Genomic DNA, 22,767 nt, shown 5'->3' with positions numbered 1-22,767 from the left:
GTGTCTCACGCAATAAGATATTGTGATCTAACCAATGAACCAACAATCAATGTGAGTCAGACTGCTTATGATCTACATCAAAAAATTGTAAAACCTAATGCACTTTCAAAACCCTGTGCTACTTGGAAATGGGGCGGGAGAGCAGAGAAATCTTCCATCTCCTTAAAATGTGTGAGGAAGATGTGAAGTATAACCTATCAGGAACATAACAGGAAACTTATAAACAACAGATTCAAATCAGCATTAGCCAATAGTAAAGCTGGTTCACTCTTCAAGTTGCCACAATGGCCACAGCTGAGCCAATCCAAAGCCAGGAGCCAGGATCCTCCTCTGGGTCTCCTACTTGGTTGCAAGGTCCCAAGGTTTTGCCCATCTTCCACTGTTTTCCCATGCCACAAGCAAGAAGCTGGATGGAAAGTGGACCGGCCCGGACACAAAGTAGCGCCCACATGGGATCCCGGTGTATGCCAGGCAAGGATTTAGCCACTGAGCCATCTCACTGAACCCAGTGAAACTTTTTTGAAAAAAAAAATATTCAGGACCCAGACACAACAGTACAATTTTATGTATCCTCTTCAAAGGAAAAATCATTACACTTTCCCTCTGATATCATTAAGAACAAAGCACACGGATCAACATTGTGGCATAGCAACAGGTTAAACCACTACCTGCAGTTTCTATGATGAGATGTGTCACTCCGGCAGATTCTGTGACCAGGGCTCAGACTCCAGGGCTCACTCCTTTTACAGTAAAGGATCACCTGCTTTATGACAAGGTGATGTGAGCTCCATGTGCTGCATCCTAACTGACCTGTTAGAATATCTGTCTCTTTTCGAGTGGCAGCAGGCCTGCAGGTTACAGCATATGCACTGCCTCCATCCTTGCTACCATGGCAACTGTATTCCTGGGCCCTTTGTGCCAGTCCCATAGTAGCAAATGACATCAACAGGTCCAACAATTTCGTCTACCTGACACATTCTGTGAAAGTTACATTCCAATGAGTATTCACATTTATTACAAAAGTCTCCACACTTTGTGCCACATGCCATATATAAGGGTCCATCCAAAAGTTCAAGGAACATTTACCAAAAGGTAAATTTCTTTTCTGCAAAGATTTAGAATTCCATGCATGTAAGAGCTGTCCAGTAAGTCTATGACAAATGTATATCATGAAGAAAAACTATACATGAATCGGAAAATATTTTTGCACCAGAATAAACACTTTTCATTCCCTTTCATTTTGAATCATGCCACTATTTTTTCCTTCCAGGTCTCCAACCACCTGTCTGTACATAATGTTGCCTTGGACACTTCTATACCACCCAAAGATGGATAACCTGGTGTACAACCTGAACTGAATGTGAAGAAATTATTCCCTGTTAACACTGTCTTTTATCCTCACTTCTGAGTGAGGATAACACTGTCTTTTATCCTCACTTCTGAGTGGAATCGTGGTAGAGTGGTCACTCCCTTTTGGCTTCCCAGGCTGGAGGTTTGTACACTTCTGACACCTGTTTCTGAAGGATTCAGCCATTGGTATGTGCGCAAGCAGAAGCTCTAGGTCAGTAGGTGGATGACATGGAGCCTGAGCTACCTGTTTGCGCTCGTGGGTCTGCTCATATCACTGCTGGTTGGAGCACCCCCAATTTCAAAGGATTTATTTACTTTTATTTGAAAGGCAGATTTTACAGAAAGCAGAGACAGAGAGCTCTTTCACTCATTGGTTCCCTCCCCCAATGACCCCAGCTGGGTTGAAGGTGAAAGCCAAGAGCTTCTTTTGGGTCTCATACGCAGATGCAGGAGTCCAAGGAATTTGGGAAATGCTCTTCTGCTTTTTTAGGCTATAAACAGGTGGATCACCCAGGGCACAAACCAGCACCCATATAAGATGTGGTTATCTCAGACAGAGGATTCGTGTGCTACACCATGGTACCACGGTGCTGGCTCCTGAACACTTTTATCTTACGTGAATAGTTATTGGGTTTGTTCAACATTAGAACTCAGTGGTAAGACAAAACAACCCCCCCAAATCAAACAAACCAAACAACCAAACCCTTCTGCGGTTTTGCCAGCGGTAGCTCTCACGAAGGGGAATTTACAACTTTGTGGTCATCTGATGCTCAGTGATGGTCACTGTCCCTACCAGGGCCACATAACATGCCATGAGCTGTTTTTCAAAAGGTCTGTTATCCTATGAGGCCATTTGGCATCACTTTGGAACCCTTTTCCTCCGGGGAGAAGCCAGGGGTCAGGAGCGTCCTCCAGGTCTCCTCCGTGGGTGGCAAGGGCCCAAGCACTTGAACCATCCTCTGGTACTTTCCCAGACACACTAGCAGGGTTGGAAGTGGAACAACCAACACTCGAGCTGTTGCCTATAATGAACTTCATCACCAATCCTTTCCTTCTGCCACCTCCCACCCCCATGAGGGTTGAAGGGAAGAGCGAAAAGTTCTAAGTCTGTAATCAGGAGGTTCACTGGTTTTCCCGGGAGCAGCCCCTATCCTGAGGGGTCTCAGAGCTCTCAGTTCCCCTCAAAGTCATCTTATCAGCATACAAAATAAAGTGAATTTCCAGGGTCTTAGGAACTATATTCCAGGAACTGAGAACAAAGACCAAATATTTACTGTTTAACCTCACTACCTTTCCCAACAGATGAAATGTATGGGTCTGAGTCAAGAGTGGTGCGATTTACCAACACTCTCCAATGTGTTGGTGCTTTTTGCCCCTACAAATCTGTGTTCGGTGAGTTTGGAGGTCTTGGTCCCAAAGGCAGAATTCTTCTGCCAGAAGACACAGCATGTACCACACTGAACTCTAAGCTGCAATCATGACCTGAACACATCAGGCTCGTTGCGTCTAAATGACCAGGACATAAAAACAAAAGTCACCATGGCAGTGGGGACGGGCTGCTTTATGTGAGGTAGGCATGTTTGGCACTCATGTGATCCACGTGGATGCTCCCAGTGTTTTCTCATCCTTTTTTGATGAGTAAATGGACAAGAGCAAAAGCCACATGATGAGAGGGGTGTGTCTTCCTCCCCAGGGGGGAAGGGGTGGGTTATGCCTTGTGAGATGGTTCATAGGATGGCAACCTGTTTAGCCTGAAGCGCCCACCTTTTTGTTTTTATTTTTTTTTTAACATTTAAGTCAGTTGACTGTAAGCAAAGGAATTATCCTCAATATTCAGCATGGACTTTATGCAATCATTTAAAGGCTGTGAGAACAAAATCAAAGTTTCCTAGCGTAGAAATACTTTGGCTTGAGACTCTAAAATGGAAATCCTGCCTGAGTTTCTAGCATGCCTACAGACTTCCAACTTGTCAGCTTCTTAGTTCCTTATCGCTCTTCCTCCTTAATTGTCCTTCTGTCTCCCCGACTCTCTCTAAATAGATGAATAAATGATAGAGATTATATCTAGCTGATAGAACCATACCCTACTGATTCTATTTCTCCACAGAATCCTGACTGTTACACATAACTAGGCAAGACACCCAGTCAGTCCAGCAGGTGCAATAACTGAGGGTGAGAAGAATCTAGACAAAACCATGAGGAAGGTGACAAGGAGTTATCATGTGCCCATTACAACCTCAAGATCCCCCCCCCGACCCCACCCCGCCTAGGAGCAGCAAAGGCTGAGGTTCCTTCCACTAATCTCCACACACAAAAAGGAGTTACACAAATCCTGGAGGGAGCTGCTCCCATAACTTACATGGGATACAGTCTCAGGGTAGTGGGTAGACCATGGTGGACAGTGATGCACTGACCAGCTCCTCCTTCAAGAATGAATCAAGCATCTCTTTTTCCAGGTGTCAGAATTGCCTTCTGCTGTCAGCCCCTTATGGGCACACAATCCGTGACAACAATGATAATGCCTGATAAGGAACAGGTGTCAGGGCAGAGCCCACTTTATCCCGAAGGGTCACCCCAGCCTCAGACTTCCCAAAGGGTTGGCCTTAGACTCTCCTCCCTGAGCGACACTTCAATTCCTTCAATGGCTGAAAAAGAAGAGCTAGCATCTCCAAACAAGACTGCGAATTCACTCAAAGCTGCCAAACAGAGCAAAGCAAAAGGGCCACAACATCATTTATGTGCAAATCAAAACAGGTAACAATGAACCAGAGACAGGCCAAAGCAAGAGATTCTCAGCAAGTCAAGTCACACACTGGGGGACAACACGACCCTTGGAAATAATCCACAGCTGGAGTTGGCCCAACCCCTGGACCTTTCAGTTATAAGAAATGGTAATTCCCATTTTATCATGTCAGCCGGTGTGAACTGGGATTTTCTCACCTGCAACCAGAATCGTTCTACTGATCCAGCAGCATCAATGAGGATCTGAACACCTAAGATCAACATGCTGCTGGTACCTTCAGAGGGCAGGTTGGTAGTACACATCAGATGATCCAATGATGGGGTTCTGGCTGCTCCACTTCCCATCCAAATATGGGCAAACCCTCCCACACAATATATACACTTTTAAAAATTTACTCATTTGAGGGAGCAGTATGTTAGCTCAATTGGTTAACCCTCCCCCTGCAAATGTTGGGATCACATATGGGTACCGGTTCCTGTCCCAGCTGCTCCACTTTCCATCTAGCTCCCTGCTTGTGACCCAGGAAAGTGGCAAAGAATGGCCTAAAGCCTTGGGACTCTGCACCCATGTGGAAGAACTGGAAGAAGCTCCAGGCTCCTGGCTTTGGCCTGGCCCAGTCCCAGCTACTGGAGCTATTTGGAAAACAAACCAGCAGATAGAAGATCTCTTTCTCTTTCTTCCCTTCCTTTTTTCTTTCCTCTATAATTCAGCCTTTCATATAAAAATATATATCTTTTTTTAAAAGAGAGAGATATTACATAAACAAATCTGAGCTCTTTGGGTGGTTAAAAGGAATTGCAGACACTGGCTGGTGATAAGTAGAAATATTCACCATATACCATTAGACAAAAAACAGGAGATACTGAAACCAAATGTTGCAGAAAATTCATGTTTGTGCACTGATATGTATACAGTTACATCCATGTAAGAAAAGACTCGAATGTTGCTTTCTGAAACCTGTATTCTGGGGAGTAGAACTGCGGGTGATTTTGATTTTCATCTTCTTGTATCTTTATGCTTTTTTCCTAATTTTCTGTTATGAAGATGGCTTTCCAGAGGAAATATCAATGTGACAACCTTACAAATGATGGTCATGAAAGTAATTGATTCTCAAGCACGTGAGCTGAAAAGTAACAATTGCATACTTAGCCACTGGATCTGAGCTTGCCCTGTGGAGTATGTGTAAATGGAGGTCCACACCGGTATCTTCCAGCCTATGGCATTTTACCACCCCCATACGTCATCAGTCAAACTAGGTGGTGGAATGGGTTAAAGATCACATGGGCAAGGCTATTTCCACTGCACAATGCCCTTTGGCCAGCACATAGCAACATCCTCAGTAGGAGCCATCAGGAGAGGTCATTTGATACCTTTGGAGAGTATCATCAGTTCTCTAAATATAACCTAACAGCTCAGGGGATAACTCTCTAGACTCAAAACCAAGTACACCCTGAGTTTCAAATGGGAAGAAGCACATGGTGGGAGTTGGGGGAAGGTAGCAGTTAAAATCTTCCTATTCTCTTGCCTTTCAGATTTCTACAACAGAATCTCACTGAAGTGGACCCTGAATGCTACATGTGCCCAGGGAGGGGAACACCCCCGGGAGGGTGAAATTAGAGATGAGCCTTCTTGTTGCCCCTCAATTTCAATTTTGCCCTTGTCATATCCCCCTAAAGAACCCGATTCTGCTTTTTGGATTCTTGCTGTCAAAGAGGCAATACCACTTTAACAACGGCGTGACGGTTCCAAATTCCCATGTCACTTTCCCGACCAGCTTAGATAGGGTGACCACGCAGCCACAGTGGGTTGCCCCCCAGACATGGGGCTGAGCTGCACCTGTGAGGTTGCTGCCGGTCAGTTTCCCAGCACACTAAAATAGCTACATAACCTGTTGCACACATTTGTTATCTGCTTTTAAGAGAGAACTAACTACCAACCCACCCAGAGACATACAAGTACAGCTGCTCCGGGGCCTCTCTGGAGGCCCAGCAACCTGTTGGTCTGGTATCAGAGTGAACATACAGGCTCACAAAAGAAGATAACATGTTCCAAAGAACCAAAACAGGGCTATTCTGAAGTTATATATAATATATATGTGTGTATATATATATAGATAGATAGATAGTATTTTTAAACACTCAAACCTAAATTTTCTGCAAGCAGTCAGTTCAGATTAAGAACTCAAGTCTGAAGGTAGACATAGCTTCAAGGCCTGCATTCTTTTGGGGAAGTATTTCTTTAGTAGTAGCTAAATGTAGAACTCTGTGGAGGGTCTAAATGAGCTGTAAGAGATGGAGTGATGCCTATCAAACTCTCCCTGCCTTCAGGTGCAAAGCAACGGTGCCTCTGGACGAAGCCTCAATAGGCCAGAGTTGAGCTTGTCAATCTCCATGAAACGCTCATCTCTCTTTTCCAAAATTCTCCTGTAAGCCTGTTTGAGCCTGGCTTCCCACAATGAATTGAAGAGAGAAGGTGAGACAAGGAGAGTTGAGTTCTGGCCTTTAATAGTCAGCTAAAGATTTTGAACACAGTGGACAATAATTTACTGTAAGTCATAAAACAATATCGATCTTGCCAAGTTAGTAGGAACCCAGGATACAGGCCCATCCATATGGACTAATTTGGCTATGGCAGGCTTGGATCCTATTTATAACATTTACAGTATTTTACAGCGCCTTCTTTCTGAAGAGGCACACATCCTATTGCACGAAATCTCTGAATACACAAGATCCCTCTGCCAAAAGCAGCTGAGAAAGCAAACAGATTTACCCAAGCGTTGGTGTTTTTGCCTTTTAATTTTTTTTTAATTGAAAATGCAGATGTACAGAGAGAAGGAGATTCAGAGAGAAAGATCTTCCACCCACTGGCTCACTCGTCAAGTGGCCATAACAGCCAGAGCTGAGCCAGTCCAAAGCCAGGAACCAGGAGCTTCTTCTGGGTCTCCCACACAGGTGCAGGGTCCCAAAGCTTTGGGCCGTCCTTGACTGCTTTTCCAGGCCACAAGCAGGGAGCTGGATAGGAAATGGAGCAGCTGGGACAGGAACCGGCACCCACATGGGATCCCTGCTTGTGTAAGGTGAGGATTTAGCCACTAGGCTACTGTGCAGGGCCTGCAAGCATTGTTTTTTCAAACCTGAATCTGTAATGGGTAATCAGACAGAAACACGTGGCACTTGATTGAATAACCTTGAAACTTTGAATTCAGAAAGATGTGATAGCCCAAGTCCACATATGTGCTTTGATGGCTAACGTTCCTAAGTCTACATAGAATGCATATGACCTGGCATCCATGACGTTTAGCATAGTGCCCATTTGTGGGCCACTTGATAGATTTTGTCCCACTGAACTGGGTATGAATTGGCTTCCACTGGAATCAGTTTGGAAAACTGATTCATCATCATCTCTCTTTAACTTCTGCTCTCAGAGACTCCTAAGTACCAGAAGCCTCAGAATACTCAGGCATCATCAGTAGAAAATGAAGCAGAGTCCCAAACCAAACTACCGATTCATTACTGTTACCTTACATGAACAGAAGCAAGCCAGGCAGGCTGCACAGAAGTGCACGGGTCAACAGTAGGGAGTAGGGCTCTTCAGAAGCCAAGTTCTAGGTCACAGGTATTCTAAGCTGGGATCAAAATTTCCTTGTCGATATTACCCCCCTACAACACAGCCCCCTCTTCTGCAGGTGGGCTTCCTGTCCAGATGGAAAGCGAGATGAGGCCACCAAAATCCCCTTCCTCTGCAGAAAGCTTCCCCTCACTCCAAGGTTGTGCCTGAGCCTTCACCCAACAGCAGTCCTTGTGTGACACTGTAAAATGGATGTCAAAGATTAAGAAAAACTTCTCCATTTCATGGCCTGCTTTTCTTTCCTATTTTTTTTTTTAATGAAAATTTTTCCAAGCATATATTCCAAACAAAAGAAGTTAAGCACAATGATGGCATTTGAGCCTCTGTGGTAGGGTGAGGTGGATTATGTTTTCCTAATTTTAAACAATTATCTTTTCTCATCCCAGCACAAAGTCCATTGGATCTGAAATTGACCTAAGCAATGAAGACAGCATGTTGTTGATAATGGTACTTCCCAGCTTTCAATCATCTATTAAAAAAAAAAAAAACTACTTTAAAAGTAAATTTCCAGAAATGTTAACTTTGCATAGTTATCTTATATCTTCCAGTGGAGGGGTTCACACCCAAGGAGACTTCAGACCTTCAACTTCACAAGACCAGAAAGATGAAAAACAAAATTGATTGTTTTCCAGATGCATCTTGGCATTACCAATATCTTGCAAATGCAACATTTCTCACCCTCCTGAGGGGGCTGCTGAGTGCCCTGGAAAGAGAGGGTGCTGTGCGGTACAGACTAAGCTGCAGGAATCCATCCTGCGGCCAGGAATGCAGGAGCCACAGAGATCGCCCTGGTTACAAGAACTTCAATGGAAACTGTCAGCGGGAGCAAACCGCTGTTCTTCAATATACCAGTCCAAACCTCAACCAGGACAGAAGGATTGTGGGGCCTACTTGAGTGCACTCTTGCTTAAAAAGAGTTGCAAAAGCTGATGTGCGGCTCGGTATGACGGCTCAGTGGCTAAATCCTTGGCCTGCATGTGCCAGGATCCCATATGGGCTCCGGTTCCTGTCCTGGCTGTTCCACTTCCCATCCAGCATCCTGCTTGTACCCTGGGAAAGCAATAGAGGATGGCCTAAAGCTTTGGGACCCTGCACCTGTGTGGGAGACCCAGAAGAAGCTCCTGGTTCCTGGCTTCGGACTGGCTCAGCTCTGGCTGTTGTGGCCACTTGGGGAGTGGACCAGTGGGTGGAAGATCTTTCTCTCTGAATCTCCTTCTCTCTGTACATCCGCTTTTGCAATAAAAATAAATAAATCTTAAAAACAAACAAACAAAAAAGCTGATGTGAAGAAAGCAACAGACAGGAGATACATTGTGTTGCCCAAGAGTTTTCCACTCTGCTGGTTGACACCAATGGTTCAGTACCAAGCTGAATTCAAAAATTATACCTTTGATAATCACATCTGGATAAAACAGATGAGATCACTGAACACTCCCATAATTTAAATAAAGAAATAAATTTCCTGCTGTCTTTGCCTGGGGTGGGGGAAAAAGGGGGTGAGAAAGGAGGAGGACTTAGAAGGAGACATCTGTCCCAAACATCCCAGACAACGAAGCGAGGGGGAAACTACAAAATGTGGTGAGTGGGGGAGGTGAAGTACTCGTTTCTGGTACCCTGAGCTAGACGGCGGAGACTCGTGGACACACTTCGTGTGGCTGCGTTGTGCACAACTGACGCTAATAGTTCTCCAAGCATCCTCTAATCGCGCTGGGTTGGTTGTTTGTTTGTTTCTTTTTCCCCTTTCTGGCTCGATTTCTCTGGTTCTCCCCTAGCCCAGGAGCCGCTTTTTAAGGACTAAGAAAAGTTAGGGACGCTCCTTTTCACTCTGCACACCGCAGAGAGCCAGTTCAGGTATTGTCAGCCAAGCTTCGCCCCCACCCCACCCTCTTAACGCCTGGGAGGGGACTAAGCACTCAGCGAACCACCCAAGGCATCAAGGCACAAAACCCCCATCTCTCCCCCACCTCCCCTTTCCAGGCTCGCCAGTCCAGGTCGCTGGCCTAACCCCCCTCCCCGACTCCCACCCCCAGGCCTAGAACACCCGCGTTCGCTTGTCGGCTTTGGAAACCAAAGCAACTGCTTCCGGAACCAAGTCTGCGCGCCCCCGGGCCCGGTTGGGGCTGTGCAGGGTCCCCAAGACTTTGACGAGCTACAACAGGCGACGCCAAGAGCAAGGCCGCCTCTCCAGCCGTTCCCAGCCCCAGCCAACCGTCCGCTCCACCGCGCCGCGCCGCGCCGCGCCGAGAGAGAAGCAGCTGTTCCGAACAGCTGGGGGGCGGCGGCGCAGGGCGCCCCAGGTGCTGCCGCGGCCAATCGCAGGCGTCCGGCCCGCCCCCTCCCCAGTCGGGCGTCGACCCCCGGCCCGCGGAGGAAGGGAGCAGAGGGCTGGAGCGCCGTCCTCCGCACTCGTCTTCCAAGCCTCCGCGGCGGGAGGGACAGACGCGAACCGGAGCCGCGCGGGTCTCCCCCCCGCCCCCAACTCCCCAAAACCCGGGCCCTGCCGCGCGCCCCTCGCCGCGCTCGGACGCTCGAGACGCCGACCCTCCCCACGCCGCACCCGAGACACCTGATTTCCAAGAAAGAAACATTTACCCCGGAACGTGTCTCCCGCCTTGACTCGCGCAAGGACCACGCTCTCCGCTCTCTCGCTCGCTCTCTCTCTCTCTCTCTCTCTCTCTCTCTCTCGCTCTCTCTCTCTCTCTCTCTCTCTCTCTCTCTCTCTCTTCTCTCTGACCTCCCCGCCGCCGGCTAAGCAGTAAGCGCTCTCCGGTTTCTCTCCAAGCGGCTCCTAACCCGGGCGATCCAGAGAATCTGGACCGTGACCGGCAGGGGGGGGCGGGAGCAGAGAGCCCGGTCAAGTCTCCGGGGCTGCCGGCGACTTCGGAAGACGTGCGCCCCGCGCCCTCGGCCGCCCCCGGCCGCTCGCCCCCGCCGCGCCGCCGCCGCCGTCACCCTCGCCCCCCGGCTCGCCCTCGGCCCCCGGCGGCCGCGAGAGGCTGCGGGAGACGCGGAGCCGGAGGAGGAGGAGGAGAAGGCGCAGCCGCTGTCCGAGCCGCAGCCGCAGCCGGAGCCCGAGCCGCGGGGTGGGCGCGAAGATGCACACGACCCAGAAGGACACGACGTACACCAAAATCTTCGTCGGGGGGCTGCCCTACCACACCACTGATGCCAGCCTGCGCAAGTACTTCGAGGTCTTCGGCGAGATCGAGGAGGCGGTGGTCATCACCGACCGGCAGACGGGCAAGTCCCGGGGCTATGGATTTGTAAGTTGTACCGGGTGGAGGGAGGTGGGGGTGCTGACTGAGGGCGACAAAGAGCCCTGTGGGCTTTAAGGGGCGGGGAAGACCAAGGGGCGCCGGGCTGCTGGGAGCCCCTCGCGGGCGTGGGAGACACTGTCCCCCCTCCCTGCACTCCAGGCCGAACTGAAACTTTGCGCGCAGCAAAGAGGGGGACCGGGGGCCGGCGCCTGCCTTGTCGCTTGCCGAGGGAACCCCACGCGCGATTATGTCGGGTGGGGGTGGGGAGAGGCTGGTGGCGGAGCAAAGGACGTAGGGGCCCCAAGGGAAGTTATCAGGACCGCTGGGTTTGGGGTCTGGAGACGCAGCCCTGCACAGTGGCGTTCCCTGGCTTGGAGGCCAGTGGCGGAGCGCGCTGTTGCTTTGTGAAAATGCCTGATGTGTATTTGGGCTCTCTGGCTGGGACAGGGCGAGGACACCCCGAGAGGGATCTGGGGCTCTCTATTTAATGGCAAGGGTAGGTTCTTTAAAAGAGAAAGAATTGCGTGGCTCTTGTCCAAACTGCCAGCAAGCCAGCCAGCAAGCGCAGGGAGCTGCTTGAAGCTTGAATGTGCCTAACTGAGCTCCGCAAGACCTGGAGCCCCCAATCCCAGACTTGGACAATAGCTGGGGTGGTTTCAGGAGTGTTTGCAGTGGTCAGGGCATGCTAGGTGGGGAGGGGGAGGAGGCGAGGGGGGTGGATGACAGGCTGCGCAGACTTGGAAGCCAGCAGTGCCCCTGAGGCCGCGTGGACCTGGGTTTGGGTCAGGGACAGCCGCGATGAAGAAGGTCCAGGCGTTGTAAGAATTCGGGCCCCTGCTCTTGGCTAGGCCACTACCAGCACCCTTGGGACTCTGGGGCTGAGGTGGTGTGGGGGGAGCGATTGGGAGCCCTGGGGGTGTGGTAGATTGACTTCTTCATTTTCATCTTTCTTCTTGTCTCTTTCAATGGGCGTTACGCTGGCATGAGGTCTAGCCAAAACAAACAAAAAAAGGAAGAAGAAAGAAAAAAAGTTACAGCTGAGTTGTTTTTTTGGGTTTTTTTTTTTTTTTGGTCATGAGTGACTTCTCTAACATGCGCCTTGGTCTCCTTCCGGGGTAAATTGAAAGCTTTGCATATCTGTGTGTGTGTGCGTGTGTGTATGTTGCTAAGGTCACCATGGCTGACCGGGCAGCCGCCGAGAGGGCCTGCAAGGATCCCAACCCCATCATTGATGGCAGAAAGGCCAACGTGAACCTGGCATACTTAGGAGCAAAACCAAGGATCATGCAACCAGGTGAGACACGGCTGGTTCCCCTCCCCACCGCACCCACCAGAATCCCAGTTTTGTGAATAGAATCATTCCCCCATTCAGAATTGGTTGGCTTCCTAGGCAGTCTGTCTAGTTGTCCCATCAGCTTGAACCTGTGGCTGGTTATTGTGCCTGGGACCTTCAAGATAAAAACTAAGAGTTGTAAATATTCTTCACAGAATGTACCTGTGTACAGAAATAGAGATGGGGGGAATGGCAGTTGGGACACACACAAGAGTTGGGCTGACTCATCACTCCCTGTGTGACATAAACTGTAGGCTGCTCTCGGGTTTCCCAGCTTTAACCACTTGTAGATCACTCATCAGTAGATTCCACGGGCTTCTCATGGTTCCCTGCTTAGCATGTTCTTTCATGTTATTACCACTTGTGCTGTGTTTAGAATAGGGAGTCTGACTTCAAGGCTGATGCGAGGAAAGAATGGGGGAGGGCGGCGGAAGGGAGAGAGAGGGTTCAATGGTGAATCGTAACACAGAATCACAGAATATTAATGATCAGAGGAAGTAGATTACCCCCACTCAAAAGAGCCTCAGGTTCCAAATAAGAAAAGGGTGGATATTTAAAAGATGAGAAATAATTTGCTAGGAAGTCATGCCCAGAGCCACAAATTGCCAAAACGGAGCAGCATTTTGTCTGTGCAACAATAGGACCTCTCAGATTATTTACGGCACTGCCCTTTGCAATTAGCACAAAGAATTGAAAGTGGAGTGTTGAGCAAGTGTAGCCTTTCCCTTGGGTAGACAGCTTTACTGGTTAAAGCAAAGCACCGTGGTGTCTTTCTGGGATTTTGGAAAGAGCTCACCATTTTCCATCTGGGCGGTTCTAACAGAAGATGAAATTGTTGAGAAAGTGAGTGCAGGCATAGGTGAAGAAATACATGTTTGTCCCATACGTAATATGTATACTAGCCACAAACTTAGTTTGTGTTCCTGAGCATTGTCTAGAACGTTCCAGAAAATCCCAAATCACAAAGACTTTCTATAGGTTGAGATTCCAAATTGCAGGAATCTGTGACATGTAACTTCATTGTCAAGTTCTGTTGTTTTTGGTTTCATTCCATGAACATTTCTCTCTGGCTTGATTGTCTAAAGTCTTGCTCTGTGTTTGCCAGTTGAGGTTTGTGGGCCTTTAGTTGCTGGCATTGTTACCACTTTTAAAAAATCCATTTGGGATCAGTGATGGTATTTATTAAAACTGACTTTTTTTTTTTAACACATACAAGATATTTTCTTTACCATGTCCTAAGGATGAATATCTTTCCAAAGTGAAAGTTGTGATGATGTGTGAGGTGTGGGAGCCCCAGAAACCTAACCGTGGTGCCGTGTTGCCAACTGACCCGTATGATATGTCTTGTTGTTAGGTTTTGCCTTTGGCGTTCAGCAGCTTCATCCGGCCCTCATTCAGAGACCTTTCGGGTAAGTCAGCCAGGCCCTCCTGCGTTTCACCATAGCCATCAGCTGTTCAGCTGCCTCTTGATTGTGTACAGACCAAATCATCATGTCATAGCATGTTCCTGCTTATACATCCTGATACATGTTTGTGTACTCTTCCTACTGGTACTATCAATACTTTTAGATGAGTCAAGTTTTCTGACCAAGTATAACAGCCTCCAAAGCAGACACATTTTGAGCTTACACTTAACAAAACCAAACAATCCAAACCTACCAGGTAGGACTTGTGTCCGAAACGATTGTGCCCCAGCCCCATGACTGCTGTTCAACTTGACTCAATGTGATTTATCTCTTTCTAACCTGACAGGGCTCGTATACAGTTAAGCTAACTGATGAGAAGGATACCATGATAAGAGGTGGAATAGTTCTGTTTGGAATTAAGCTCTGTAACCAGTAGACTCAAACACACGAGCTCAGATGGTGATTAATGATGCATGGATGTTGATGTTGGTTTTATTTTATCTTTTCACCATAGCCAATAGACCTCCGTGTGCTTTATTTGATTTATTACAATAATGAAGTGGTGTTGATAGCTAAACTGTGTGCTTTGACCTAATTGAAAAGAGCTGAAACGACAGTGTTTCCTCTCCTCGGGGAAGGGCTCTTTGCCTTTTGGTTTTGGTGGTGGTGTTAAGAAGTGTTAACTTTGCCATGGGAAGCAAAGGGCCTTTTTTTTCTTGCTTTTAAGCTGTGGCCTGTGACTTCCATTTAACCATATATATATATATATATCTATTATTTTTTTTGTAGTGAGTGCTAAATGGTGTGATTTCTTTCTGTAAGAATACAGATTCATTGCTTGCATGTCCTAAGTTTCTGTTGTATGGGGAGTTTTCTGGGAGCGGGGTTCTTTCTTTCGCAATGTGAATCCCCCTTGGAAGTCTTTTCAATGTTGAACACTCAGCAGCCCTCTTCAGAGTTCATCAGCACCTGCCAGGTGTTAGTGGTCTAGCACTACCTCCCACCTGTCAGACTGAACTCCAGAGGAACAGCCTGTCCACATGTGTGGCATCACTGGATCCTGGGATTGCCAGCTGTCCTCTCCTGAGGTGCCCATTTCCCTTGCACTCAGACATGGTGTCAGTGGCAGAGTCCCCTCCTGCCTGTGTCCATCCTAGGGGCTAACTTGTGATGTGCCTGTATCTGATCACCGTCATGCCAAAAATGTAAACTTTACAAGTTCTGGTTGTTCAAGGAGTGTTACAACCTGAACAACAGTTTCCCTTCTAGCTTAGCCCCTCGAATGTCTACATGTTTAACTGGGAATCTGACCGTGTGGATGTCTACCAAGTGTGTTCCCAAGGCTGGACCCCAAAAGACTTGAAGAGTCATGTTATTCTTTCCCAAGAAAACCTCATAACCCTTCGTTTAGCATATGTCAGTACCTCCTCCTTGTGTTTTTTTCCCCCCTTAAGGAATCTTCTGTCTAATAAGATTGAAGATAAAGGTCTTTCATGTGTCCATAGCTATGCATACCCAGGCTAACTGGACACTGATACAAATGGTGGGTTGATGGGTCTAACTATTTCTGTGAGTACCTCATTGGCCAGGCCAGCGATCTGCTTTAGGTGGGATTGGGAAGGAGTACATAGCTTGGAAAACGTGATGATAGATTTAGTCATGATTGCACACTTCCAAGCAGCTAGAAAGCAATCTATCAACAGATAACCGTGCGTGTGTGTTTCCCACTGTGTTTCTGGATGATGCCAAATGAGGAAATTGCTGCACATTAATTTGGAAGCAAAAATAATACAAACCCATCAGGCATTACTAATTGCTAAATAACTTGGTATTGTTTCAAATACAAAAGGAATTCAGAGTCATAGAAAATGGATGGGTTAGAGAGTTGGACAAGGCTGTGGGGGAAAAGGGTGAGACTAGATTGGCTTAACTTGATCTAGAATGGGACCATTGGGTATGCCTTGGCCAGGTAAAGGAAGACTGGGTACGGCCGAAGGATGTAGGTAGGGCCTAGCGAGCCCAAACAAAGGCGCGGAGGAAGGACTCAGTGTGTGTACAAGTCCCACTGTGCGAGGATGGTCTTGTGAGCTACCTGTGGATATTGGGACTGGCTGCCACAGTCCTTGTGGTGCTTTGAGGAAGAAAGTGACATGTGGAAGTAAGACCTACCATGATGAAAAGTTTTGTGTCAGAATTTTAAACCAAGTGTGTTTTGATGGTAGTCCTTTGCTTTTTGTCTCTTCTGTTATTAACTGTATTTATCAAGTGTGATGATTATTCATGTGTGCCTAACCTGTTTGAACTTGTGATATTTTTTTGTTATATTTATTTTATTTTTATTGGAAAGATAGATTTTATGGAGAAAAGGAGAGACAGAAAGAAAGCTCTTTCATCCACTGGTTTACTCCTCATATGGTTGTAATGGCCAGAGCTGAACTGATCTGAAGCCAAGAACCTCCTCCAGGTTTCCCATGTGGGTGCAGGGTCCGAAGGCTTTGGACCATCCTTCACTGCTTTCCCAGGCCATAAGCAGTAGGCCAAATGGAGAGTGGAGCAGCCGGTACATGAACCAGCACTTATATGGGATCCTGGCACTTGACAGGGGAAGATTAGCCGAGTGAGCCATTGCACCAAACCCCGAACATGTGATTCTTTTTGGCAGAAGGTGACACTGCCCAGTGGGACTAAGCAGGCGTGCTATCTTTTTTAAGGGGTGCTCAGCTTTGCTTTAATTCCCAGACTGTATACCTAGCAAGTCACACCCGATCCTCCTAAATTCTAGTTGAATTCCATATGTGCTTATTTTAGGCCTGGAAAAAGGTTGAGCATTACTTACGTTTCCTTGTTTGAAATTCCAGCGGCCGAGATTCTTCTTTTATGTGGTCCTTAAGGGACCTTCAGGCCTGTTTGGGTCTTTAAACAAAAAAAAAAAAAAAAAAAAAAAAAAAAACACTTTGGCCTGAGGGGATTTGGGATAGAACACAGTGGTCCGATGTGAAGTAATTGGGTCTATGGGTAGAAATTTCTGGACTGGTGTAGACCGAGCTGAGCATCCGCTTAAACGTTTCGTGTCATGATGCCTTTAAGGTGCTAGGTTTTACGCTAAATGTAGTACTACTGTTGCCAGTATTTATGCTGTCCACTACGGGGTTAACAAATACGCACCAAGCCTCTATCACGTGTGGGGTACTGATAAGGGATTTACATAAATTATCTAACTGAATTCTCACAAGCATTTGGTGAAGACACGGTTAATGTCTTTTCCATGGGCAAATAAATAAATAAACAACCTGAGGCACAGAGAGGTTAATTAACTTCCCCCAGTCACAGGGACGAGTGTTAGGGTCTGATGCTTGGTTCAGATTCTTGGACGGCCTGATTCTTCAGTGTCCAACTGTGGCCAAAAAAGGCACAGTTCTCTCTCTCATAGTCTAGAAATGAACAGGCACCAGAAGAAGGCTGTCCATGTGGCCTCAGATAAGGAAGCGAGGAGATGTCAGGTAAGTGGGAAGAAAGTTAGCCTAGATTTTACAGGATGCTGGAGGAGGAAAGAGCTGTTTTACAGAGTATTGTCTTGGCCATTTAGAAGGAACACTTCCTGAAATAATTTTGCCCAATGCATAGCTACAGAGGGTTACTCCATGTCACAAGTGGAAAGTGTGAGTTGAAAACTGAAGCTGATTTCTGAAGGCTTATGTGTAGGGAGGGTTTCAGCTGGAGTGGATGGGATATGAGTGTGACAGGTGGAAGTGACATAAAGATGGACATGCTTGGTGAGCAAAAGCAAGGATTTGGAGATGGAGTGCAGGAGACCAGGGTGCAAGGAAAAATGGAAACATATTGGGAAGGGGTTTTGAAGTCAGAGCACAGAAAGTGCCAAGGGTGAAGACATTTGCACTGAATTTGGGGGTGCTGTTAGGGTGGCGCAAGGGAAGGAGCAGGTAGGTGATTGAGACATGGCTTCCAGCAGTAGTCTGGGTGGCGAGTTGAAGACCAAAGCACTTCTGCTTTCCAAGTCCTCCGGGGAGTGGCGCACTTTGCGGTGCAGTGGGTTAATTTGCCACTTGGGACACATCCCATATCAGAGTGCTGGTGCAAATCCTGGCTGTTTGACTTCCGATCCAGTTCTTATGTGCCTGGGAGTCCCTGCCACCCTTGTGGGATGCCAGAATGGAGTTCCTGGCTTTTGGCTTAAGTTGGTTGGAGGCATCTGGAGAGTGAACCAGCAAATGGAAGCTCTCTCGCTCTCTCTCTCTCGCTCGCTCTCTCTCTCTCCTCTCTCTCTGTGTCTAGTTCCTTTCTCTGTCACTCTGACTTTCAAATTAAAATAAAAAAATTTAAATCAGTGATATCAGAGGTACCAGAAGAGATGGGAAGAAAAAGAGAGAATGCAGTGTATTTTCTCTCAAAGTTACATAGAGAATCTCCTTGCCTTTGTGCTTTTATAACTGCTAGGCATGTGTGTTGTGTGGCTGATGGAACGACAGGGCAAGGTGAACAGTTCGAGAGGAAGGAGAATCCCACGGGGCCTTGCTGGGTTTCCCACGTCCTGAAAAGAGTTCACGGTAGGGAAAGTGCTTTGAAAGTAGCACCTGGCCCCCAGCTCCTCGGATGCCTCTCTGCCTGCCCACCTGCCTACACCAAGCTGTACAAGCTGCCCGGGATCTTTGGCACTCTGCTTTTCGCTGAGCTTTAAGAGGCCCGAGGTTTGCATTTGCCTTCCTGCATCTTCTGAAACCTTGGGCCACTTGATGTAGGTGTCTGATCTCCCACTCTAATTGGTTGGCTTTGTCGAATTCCGAATGAGTGAGTTCTTCCGGTCAAGTGAACGCAGGGACAGAAGTTTCCTTAGCAACTCTCTTCCATGCAGTCTTCACGCAGCCGTGCAGAGCGTGCTCCATCTTTTGTGTCAGACACACTTATTTTTGGGTGAGCTCTTGCCTCCAAAGATACAACCCTCAGCAACCACCAAGTCGTCTTTGGAACTCGGGGAGTTCGAGGGGTTAATGTTTCCGTATCAGGGAGCTTCATTTTGGCTGGCCTGCCCGGCTGATAGATGTTTTACTCTGGCCTTATAAAGACATTTTACCCACTGGAAACCCTTGTCGCATGACAGGGTCAAAAATAGCCGGGCTGCAGCCAGCGCTGTCCGTCATCACAGGCAGACAGGCAGGAAAGAGGAGTCCCGCATTTGCACGGCCTGGACTTGGCGGCTCCAGGGACACTGTTCCACAAAGCCACACCTGTCGCCTGCCCTGCAGGGCAGTTCTCAGTGTGTGCCTGACCAGGCATCTGGTTTCTGACTGCTAGGAACGTCTCCATGCGTCCTCAGAAACACTTGACAAGATGCCTGGTTCTCCCCAGCACTGGGAACCTAATCTAGGAGTTTAGTAAAATGGAGTGTATTTTTATCACTGAGGTCAAAGGTCACCACCCTCAGTGACAAATGAGTCTTTTTTTCTGGGGGCATTTGTTTCAGGAGAATTCCAGAAAGATGGCAAAGTCTCTGTTTTTGAAAAGTCTGTGTGATTTTTCAGCGTTGAGTCCCTTCACGTTTGAAGATTGTTGCTGGTGTTTGTTCTAACCGGTTGGCTTTGCCAGCAACCAGCTCGCATTGTAGTGTGCTATTTTTAGACACATGGAAGACTGTAAAGCAAGATGAAAATAAATCAGGTATTCACGGGAGCGTCCTTCGTGGGCAAGAGTGAGAGTTTGAGATGCATGGATTTTTTTTTCCTTATGACTTATTTTTTAACCAAATGAACTTTCATGTAAGGTCATTGGTGTCTGCCTTGTGCGTGAGCTGTGAATGTATCATTTTAAAAGGTATTTGACTTTGGTCTCACTTTCTTGAACTCTTGCAGGATAACCTATAATCATACTGCTGATTGGTACAAAATATTGACTCGTAGGGTAGATTGAAGAGACATCTGTTCATGGCATCTATTTCTGTTGATTTGGAGGCTATAAAACAAGCGTTAGTAAATGTGTAGAAAAAATAAAGTTTGCTGATGATGTAATCCTTTGACGTTTCTATTAATTTTTAGAATTACGTGGTTGTGTTTGCCTGGTCCTTCCTTTCCCCCCAACCTCATCTTCCCCCCCCCCCGAAACCCCTTCTGTCTGTCTTGCATAGACGTAAACGAGCCGTCTCACCCTCAGTGGCGTCCTAGCCCCACAGGTTTGACTGTTGTATCCTTATGACTTTTATGGGGGAAACAAAACAAAAAAAAAAAAAAGAAAAGAAAGGAAAAAAGTGTGCTGCGCATTCGGGGGAATCACTGCTGTGAATGTTCCTAGCGTTTTGTGGCTTCCCACAACAGCCTTGTGGCCACAGTGAGCTGCACTACAAGTTTGTGTGAGAAGTGTGATTCTGCTGTGTTTACACACTTGTGAATTTTGACATTCTTTTTCTTTTTTAATTTTGTCGCCTGCTTCTTTTATTTTTTTTTTTTTATGATTATTTTTAATAAGGGTGACTGAGGTTGCAGAGAGATTAATGTGTGCTGCGTCTGCCTAGCAATTTCAAGTAGGGTTGCCATGATAACAAACGTGGATTTTGTGAGTGTTGATGACAGTGCCGGCCAGTGGGTCCCTGCCACCACACGGATCATGTTTGAATCCGGGACCCGCAGCTCAGAATTTTTTTCTATGTACTGAACATTCCCCCCGTCCTTTGGCAAATTTGTTACAAAGCCATAATCGCCAAAGTGTGGTGTAAATGAGTGACATGCGGAGCCCTCCTGAACTGGATTCGATTTTCCAAACTCTGGATAAATCCTATGTACTGATTCCACATCACCCTGAAGGATAAATTCTAGCAGGGAGTACATGTCGGCTCTATTGCTGAACTCTGTGAGGGGCACTCGATGACCTGGGCTGTAGTAGCCAGGGTGCTCTCGGGAAACCAATGGAAAGCAGATATTGTGGCAACCCTATGCTCAGAAATAACCACTAAATTTGAGTTTGCCTTATCTCTGTACCATGAATGCTGCCCGCGGGGCGTGTCCGCCGCCTGACTTTGCTCTCCGTTTTTCAACAGGATACCTACCCACTATGTCTACCCGCAGGCTTTTGTGCAGCCTGGAGTGGTCATTCCACACGTGCAGCCCACAGCAGCTGCGGCCTCCACCACACCTTACATTGATTACACTGGAGCTGCCTACGCGCAGTACTCGGCTGCAGCTGCTGCCGCCGCCGCCGCCGCTGCCTATGACCAGTACCCCTACGCGGCGTCCCCAGCTGCTGCAGGCTATGTCACCGCCGGGGGCTACGGCTACGCCGTCCAGCAGCCCATCACCGCGGCTGCACCGGGGACAGCTGCCGCCGCCGCCGCAGCTGCTGCAGCTGCCGCCGCCTTCGGCCAGTACCAACCTCAGCAGCTGCAGGCGGACCGAATGCAGTAGACCGGCCAGCTGATCAGAGTTCAACTCTTTCCTCTTTTCCCCTCCCAATTTCCCAATTTTTAGTAGCTGATCGGAGAGTTCACACTGACTTAACAGCTTTAAGAAAAGGAAAAAAAAAAGCAGTGCTATTGTGAAACAAAATTATTATTATTTTTTTTATATATTCCAAGGAGTGTTCTAGAAGAGAGACGTGAGAGGGGGGTCGTGGAGTGGATGGAGCAGTTCTGGGAAGTCAATCCCAAAGAACCTAGTGCAGGAGAGGCCGCTAGGAATGGAAGGCAGGAGTCCCGTGGGAACTTCACTTTTTGTAACCGGATTTTTATTTTTTTGCTCTTTTTTATAGCATCAGGGAAGCAAACTGCCTTTTTCCAGTTAGAATTGCTATTTGAATCTAGTTGAACCAGGGAATACAGAGTGAGCAATATGTAGCGAGAATTACCTTTCCAAGAAGTTTTTGTTTTGTTGTTGGTGGTGGTTTTTTTTTTTTTTTTTTTTTTTTTTTGAATGGGAAAAGCACTGCAGACACACTGGGAGGTTTCTGTCCCAGTAGAAAACTCGTGTTCTAGCTGGCTCACCCCATGGGCATTGAACAATCCATCTAGGAGCGGGGCGGTGGGTGCGAGTGTGGGCAGGCGCCAAAGCCCTTTCCTCATCTGTCCTGTGGGCCAGTGGGAACAAAGGATGTGGCACGCATGGACGCGGCAGCTCTGCAAACAATCTGTGATACACAGTTCTGGAAAGAACACATCCCTTGTGCTTGGATGATGAGCTTGTCACGTCCTCATCCCTCTCCCCATCCTGTTTCGATTTTGGGAAACTTGTATCTGCTGGCGTCAGCAATTCTGATTCCTGAGTGGGGTCAGGCTTCTACCACAGCCGTCTTTTTCTGTTTATTCTGTTGACTTGTGGTGTAGGCATAAAGGCAGGCCAAGTTTGCAGACTCTAAACCCTTAAGATCTGTCTTAAGGACATTTATTTTTTTTTCCTCCCTTTTGAAATAGTTTTACACTTTTTAGTATCTATTTCAGAGTCGTATTTAAGACTATTTATTAGCGACTGCCGTACATGAGAAAACTAAGTTACGGGACGACAGTTCTTCAAAGGGTAACGACAATGTGGTTTATACTGTGCCTTAATAGTAATGCTATTTAAGATATTTATTTTTACGTTTTACTATGCTGCACTCTAAAGAAAGGAACTTTAGATGTGACACTGTAAAATTATGTATTCATCTCATGGCATAACTTATTTAGTAGGTCTAGGTGTAGCGTATCAAAGATTAACCTATTCAACTGAAGATGTTGGCTTTGATTTATTTAAATTCATATGTGCACTGTAGACGAGAATACTCTGACATTAGCACATTTTAGTTTATTTTAGTTTTTAGACTATGGTTCTCTGATTTTTTTTTTGCTTGTGTCAATCTCATTTATCAGTAACTCATTACCTTAACACGATTCTTATGTAGTTCATGTAGTTTCTTAATGCTGCTTTACATTTTTCTTCCGAAACTGCAATACTTGCAATTTTTATTCTTAAACTAAATTGAATACTATTTTACACTGTATTGGATTTTTATACTTGAACAATTTCATACAAGGGAAGGCAGGTTAGCATTTTTATGGACTTTCTCCATTATCACTGG

At 47.0% G+C, this 22,767-nt stretch overlaps 1 protein-coding gene across 4 annotated transcripts; it reads left to right on the top strand.

The window, feature by feature from the left end:
* The first annotated feature begins 10,477 nt into the window (after nt 1-10,477).
* RBM24 (RNA binding motif protein 24) lies at nt 10,478-22,522 on the top strand. 4 transcript variants are annotated; one of them, XR_009245950.1, is made up of 5 exons: nt 10,478-10,983; nt 12,148-12,271; nt 13,665-13,719; nt 14,063-14,175; nt 20,759-20,896. XR_009245950.1 is itself a non-coding variant. In XM_058667753.1 (5 exons), the coding sequence occupies exons 1-4, from the start codon at nt 10,816-10,818 to the stop codon at nt 19,887-19,889; spliced, it is 384 nt and encodes a 127-aa protein (XP_058523736.1). In that variant the 5' UTR covers nt 10,478-10,815; the 3' UTR covers nt 19,890-19,897; nt 20,759-20,894. The 4 variants fall into 4 exon arrangements, 3 of the variants coding, with proteins under 3 accessions (XP_058523736.1, XP_004593158.1, XP_058523738.1); XM_058667753.1 differs by lacking the exon at nt 14,063-14,175 and adding an exon at nt 19,853-19,897 and having other exon boundaries at nt 20,759-20,894; XM_004593101.4 differs by lacking the exon at nt 14,063-14,175 and having other exon boundaries at nt 20,759-22,522.
* Nucleotides 22,523-22,767: the final 245 nt, after the last annotated feature.

Source organism: Ochotona princeps, chromosome 1 (assembly GCF_030435755.1).
Source record: "Ochotona princeps isolate mOchPri1 chromosome 1, mOchPri1.hap1, whole genome shotgun sequence".
Taxonomy (NCBI): domain Eukaryota; kingdom Metazoa; phylum Chordata; class Mammalia; order Lagomorpha; family Ochotonidae; genus Ochotona; species Ochotona princeps.
This window is presented reverse-complemented; position numbering and strand designations above follow the sequence as displayed.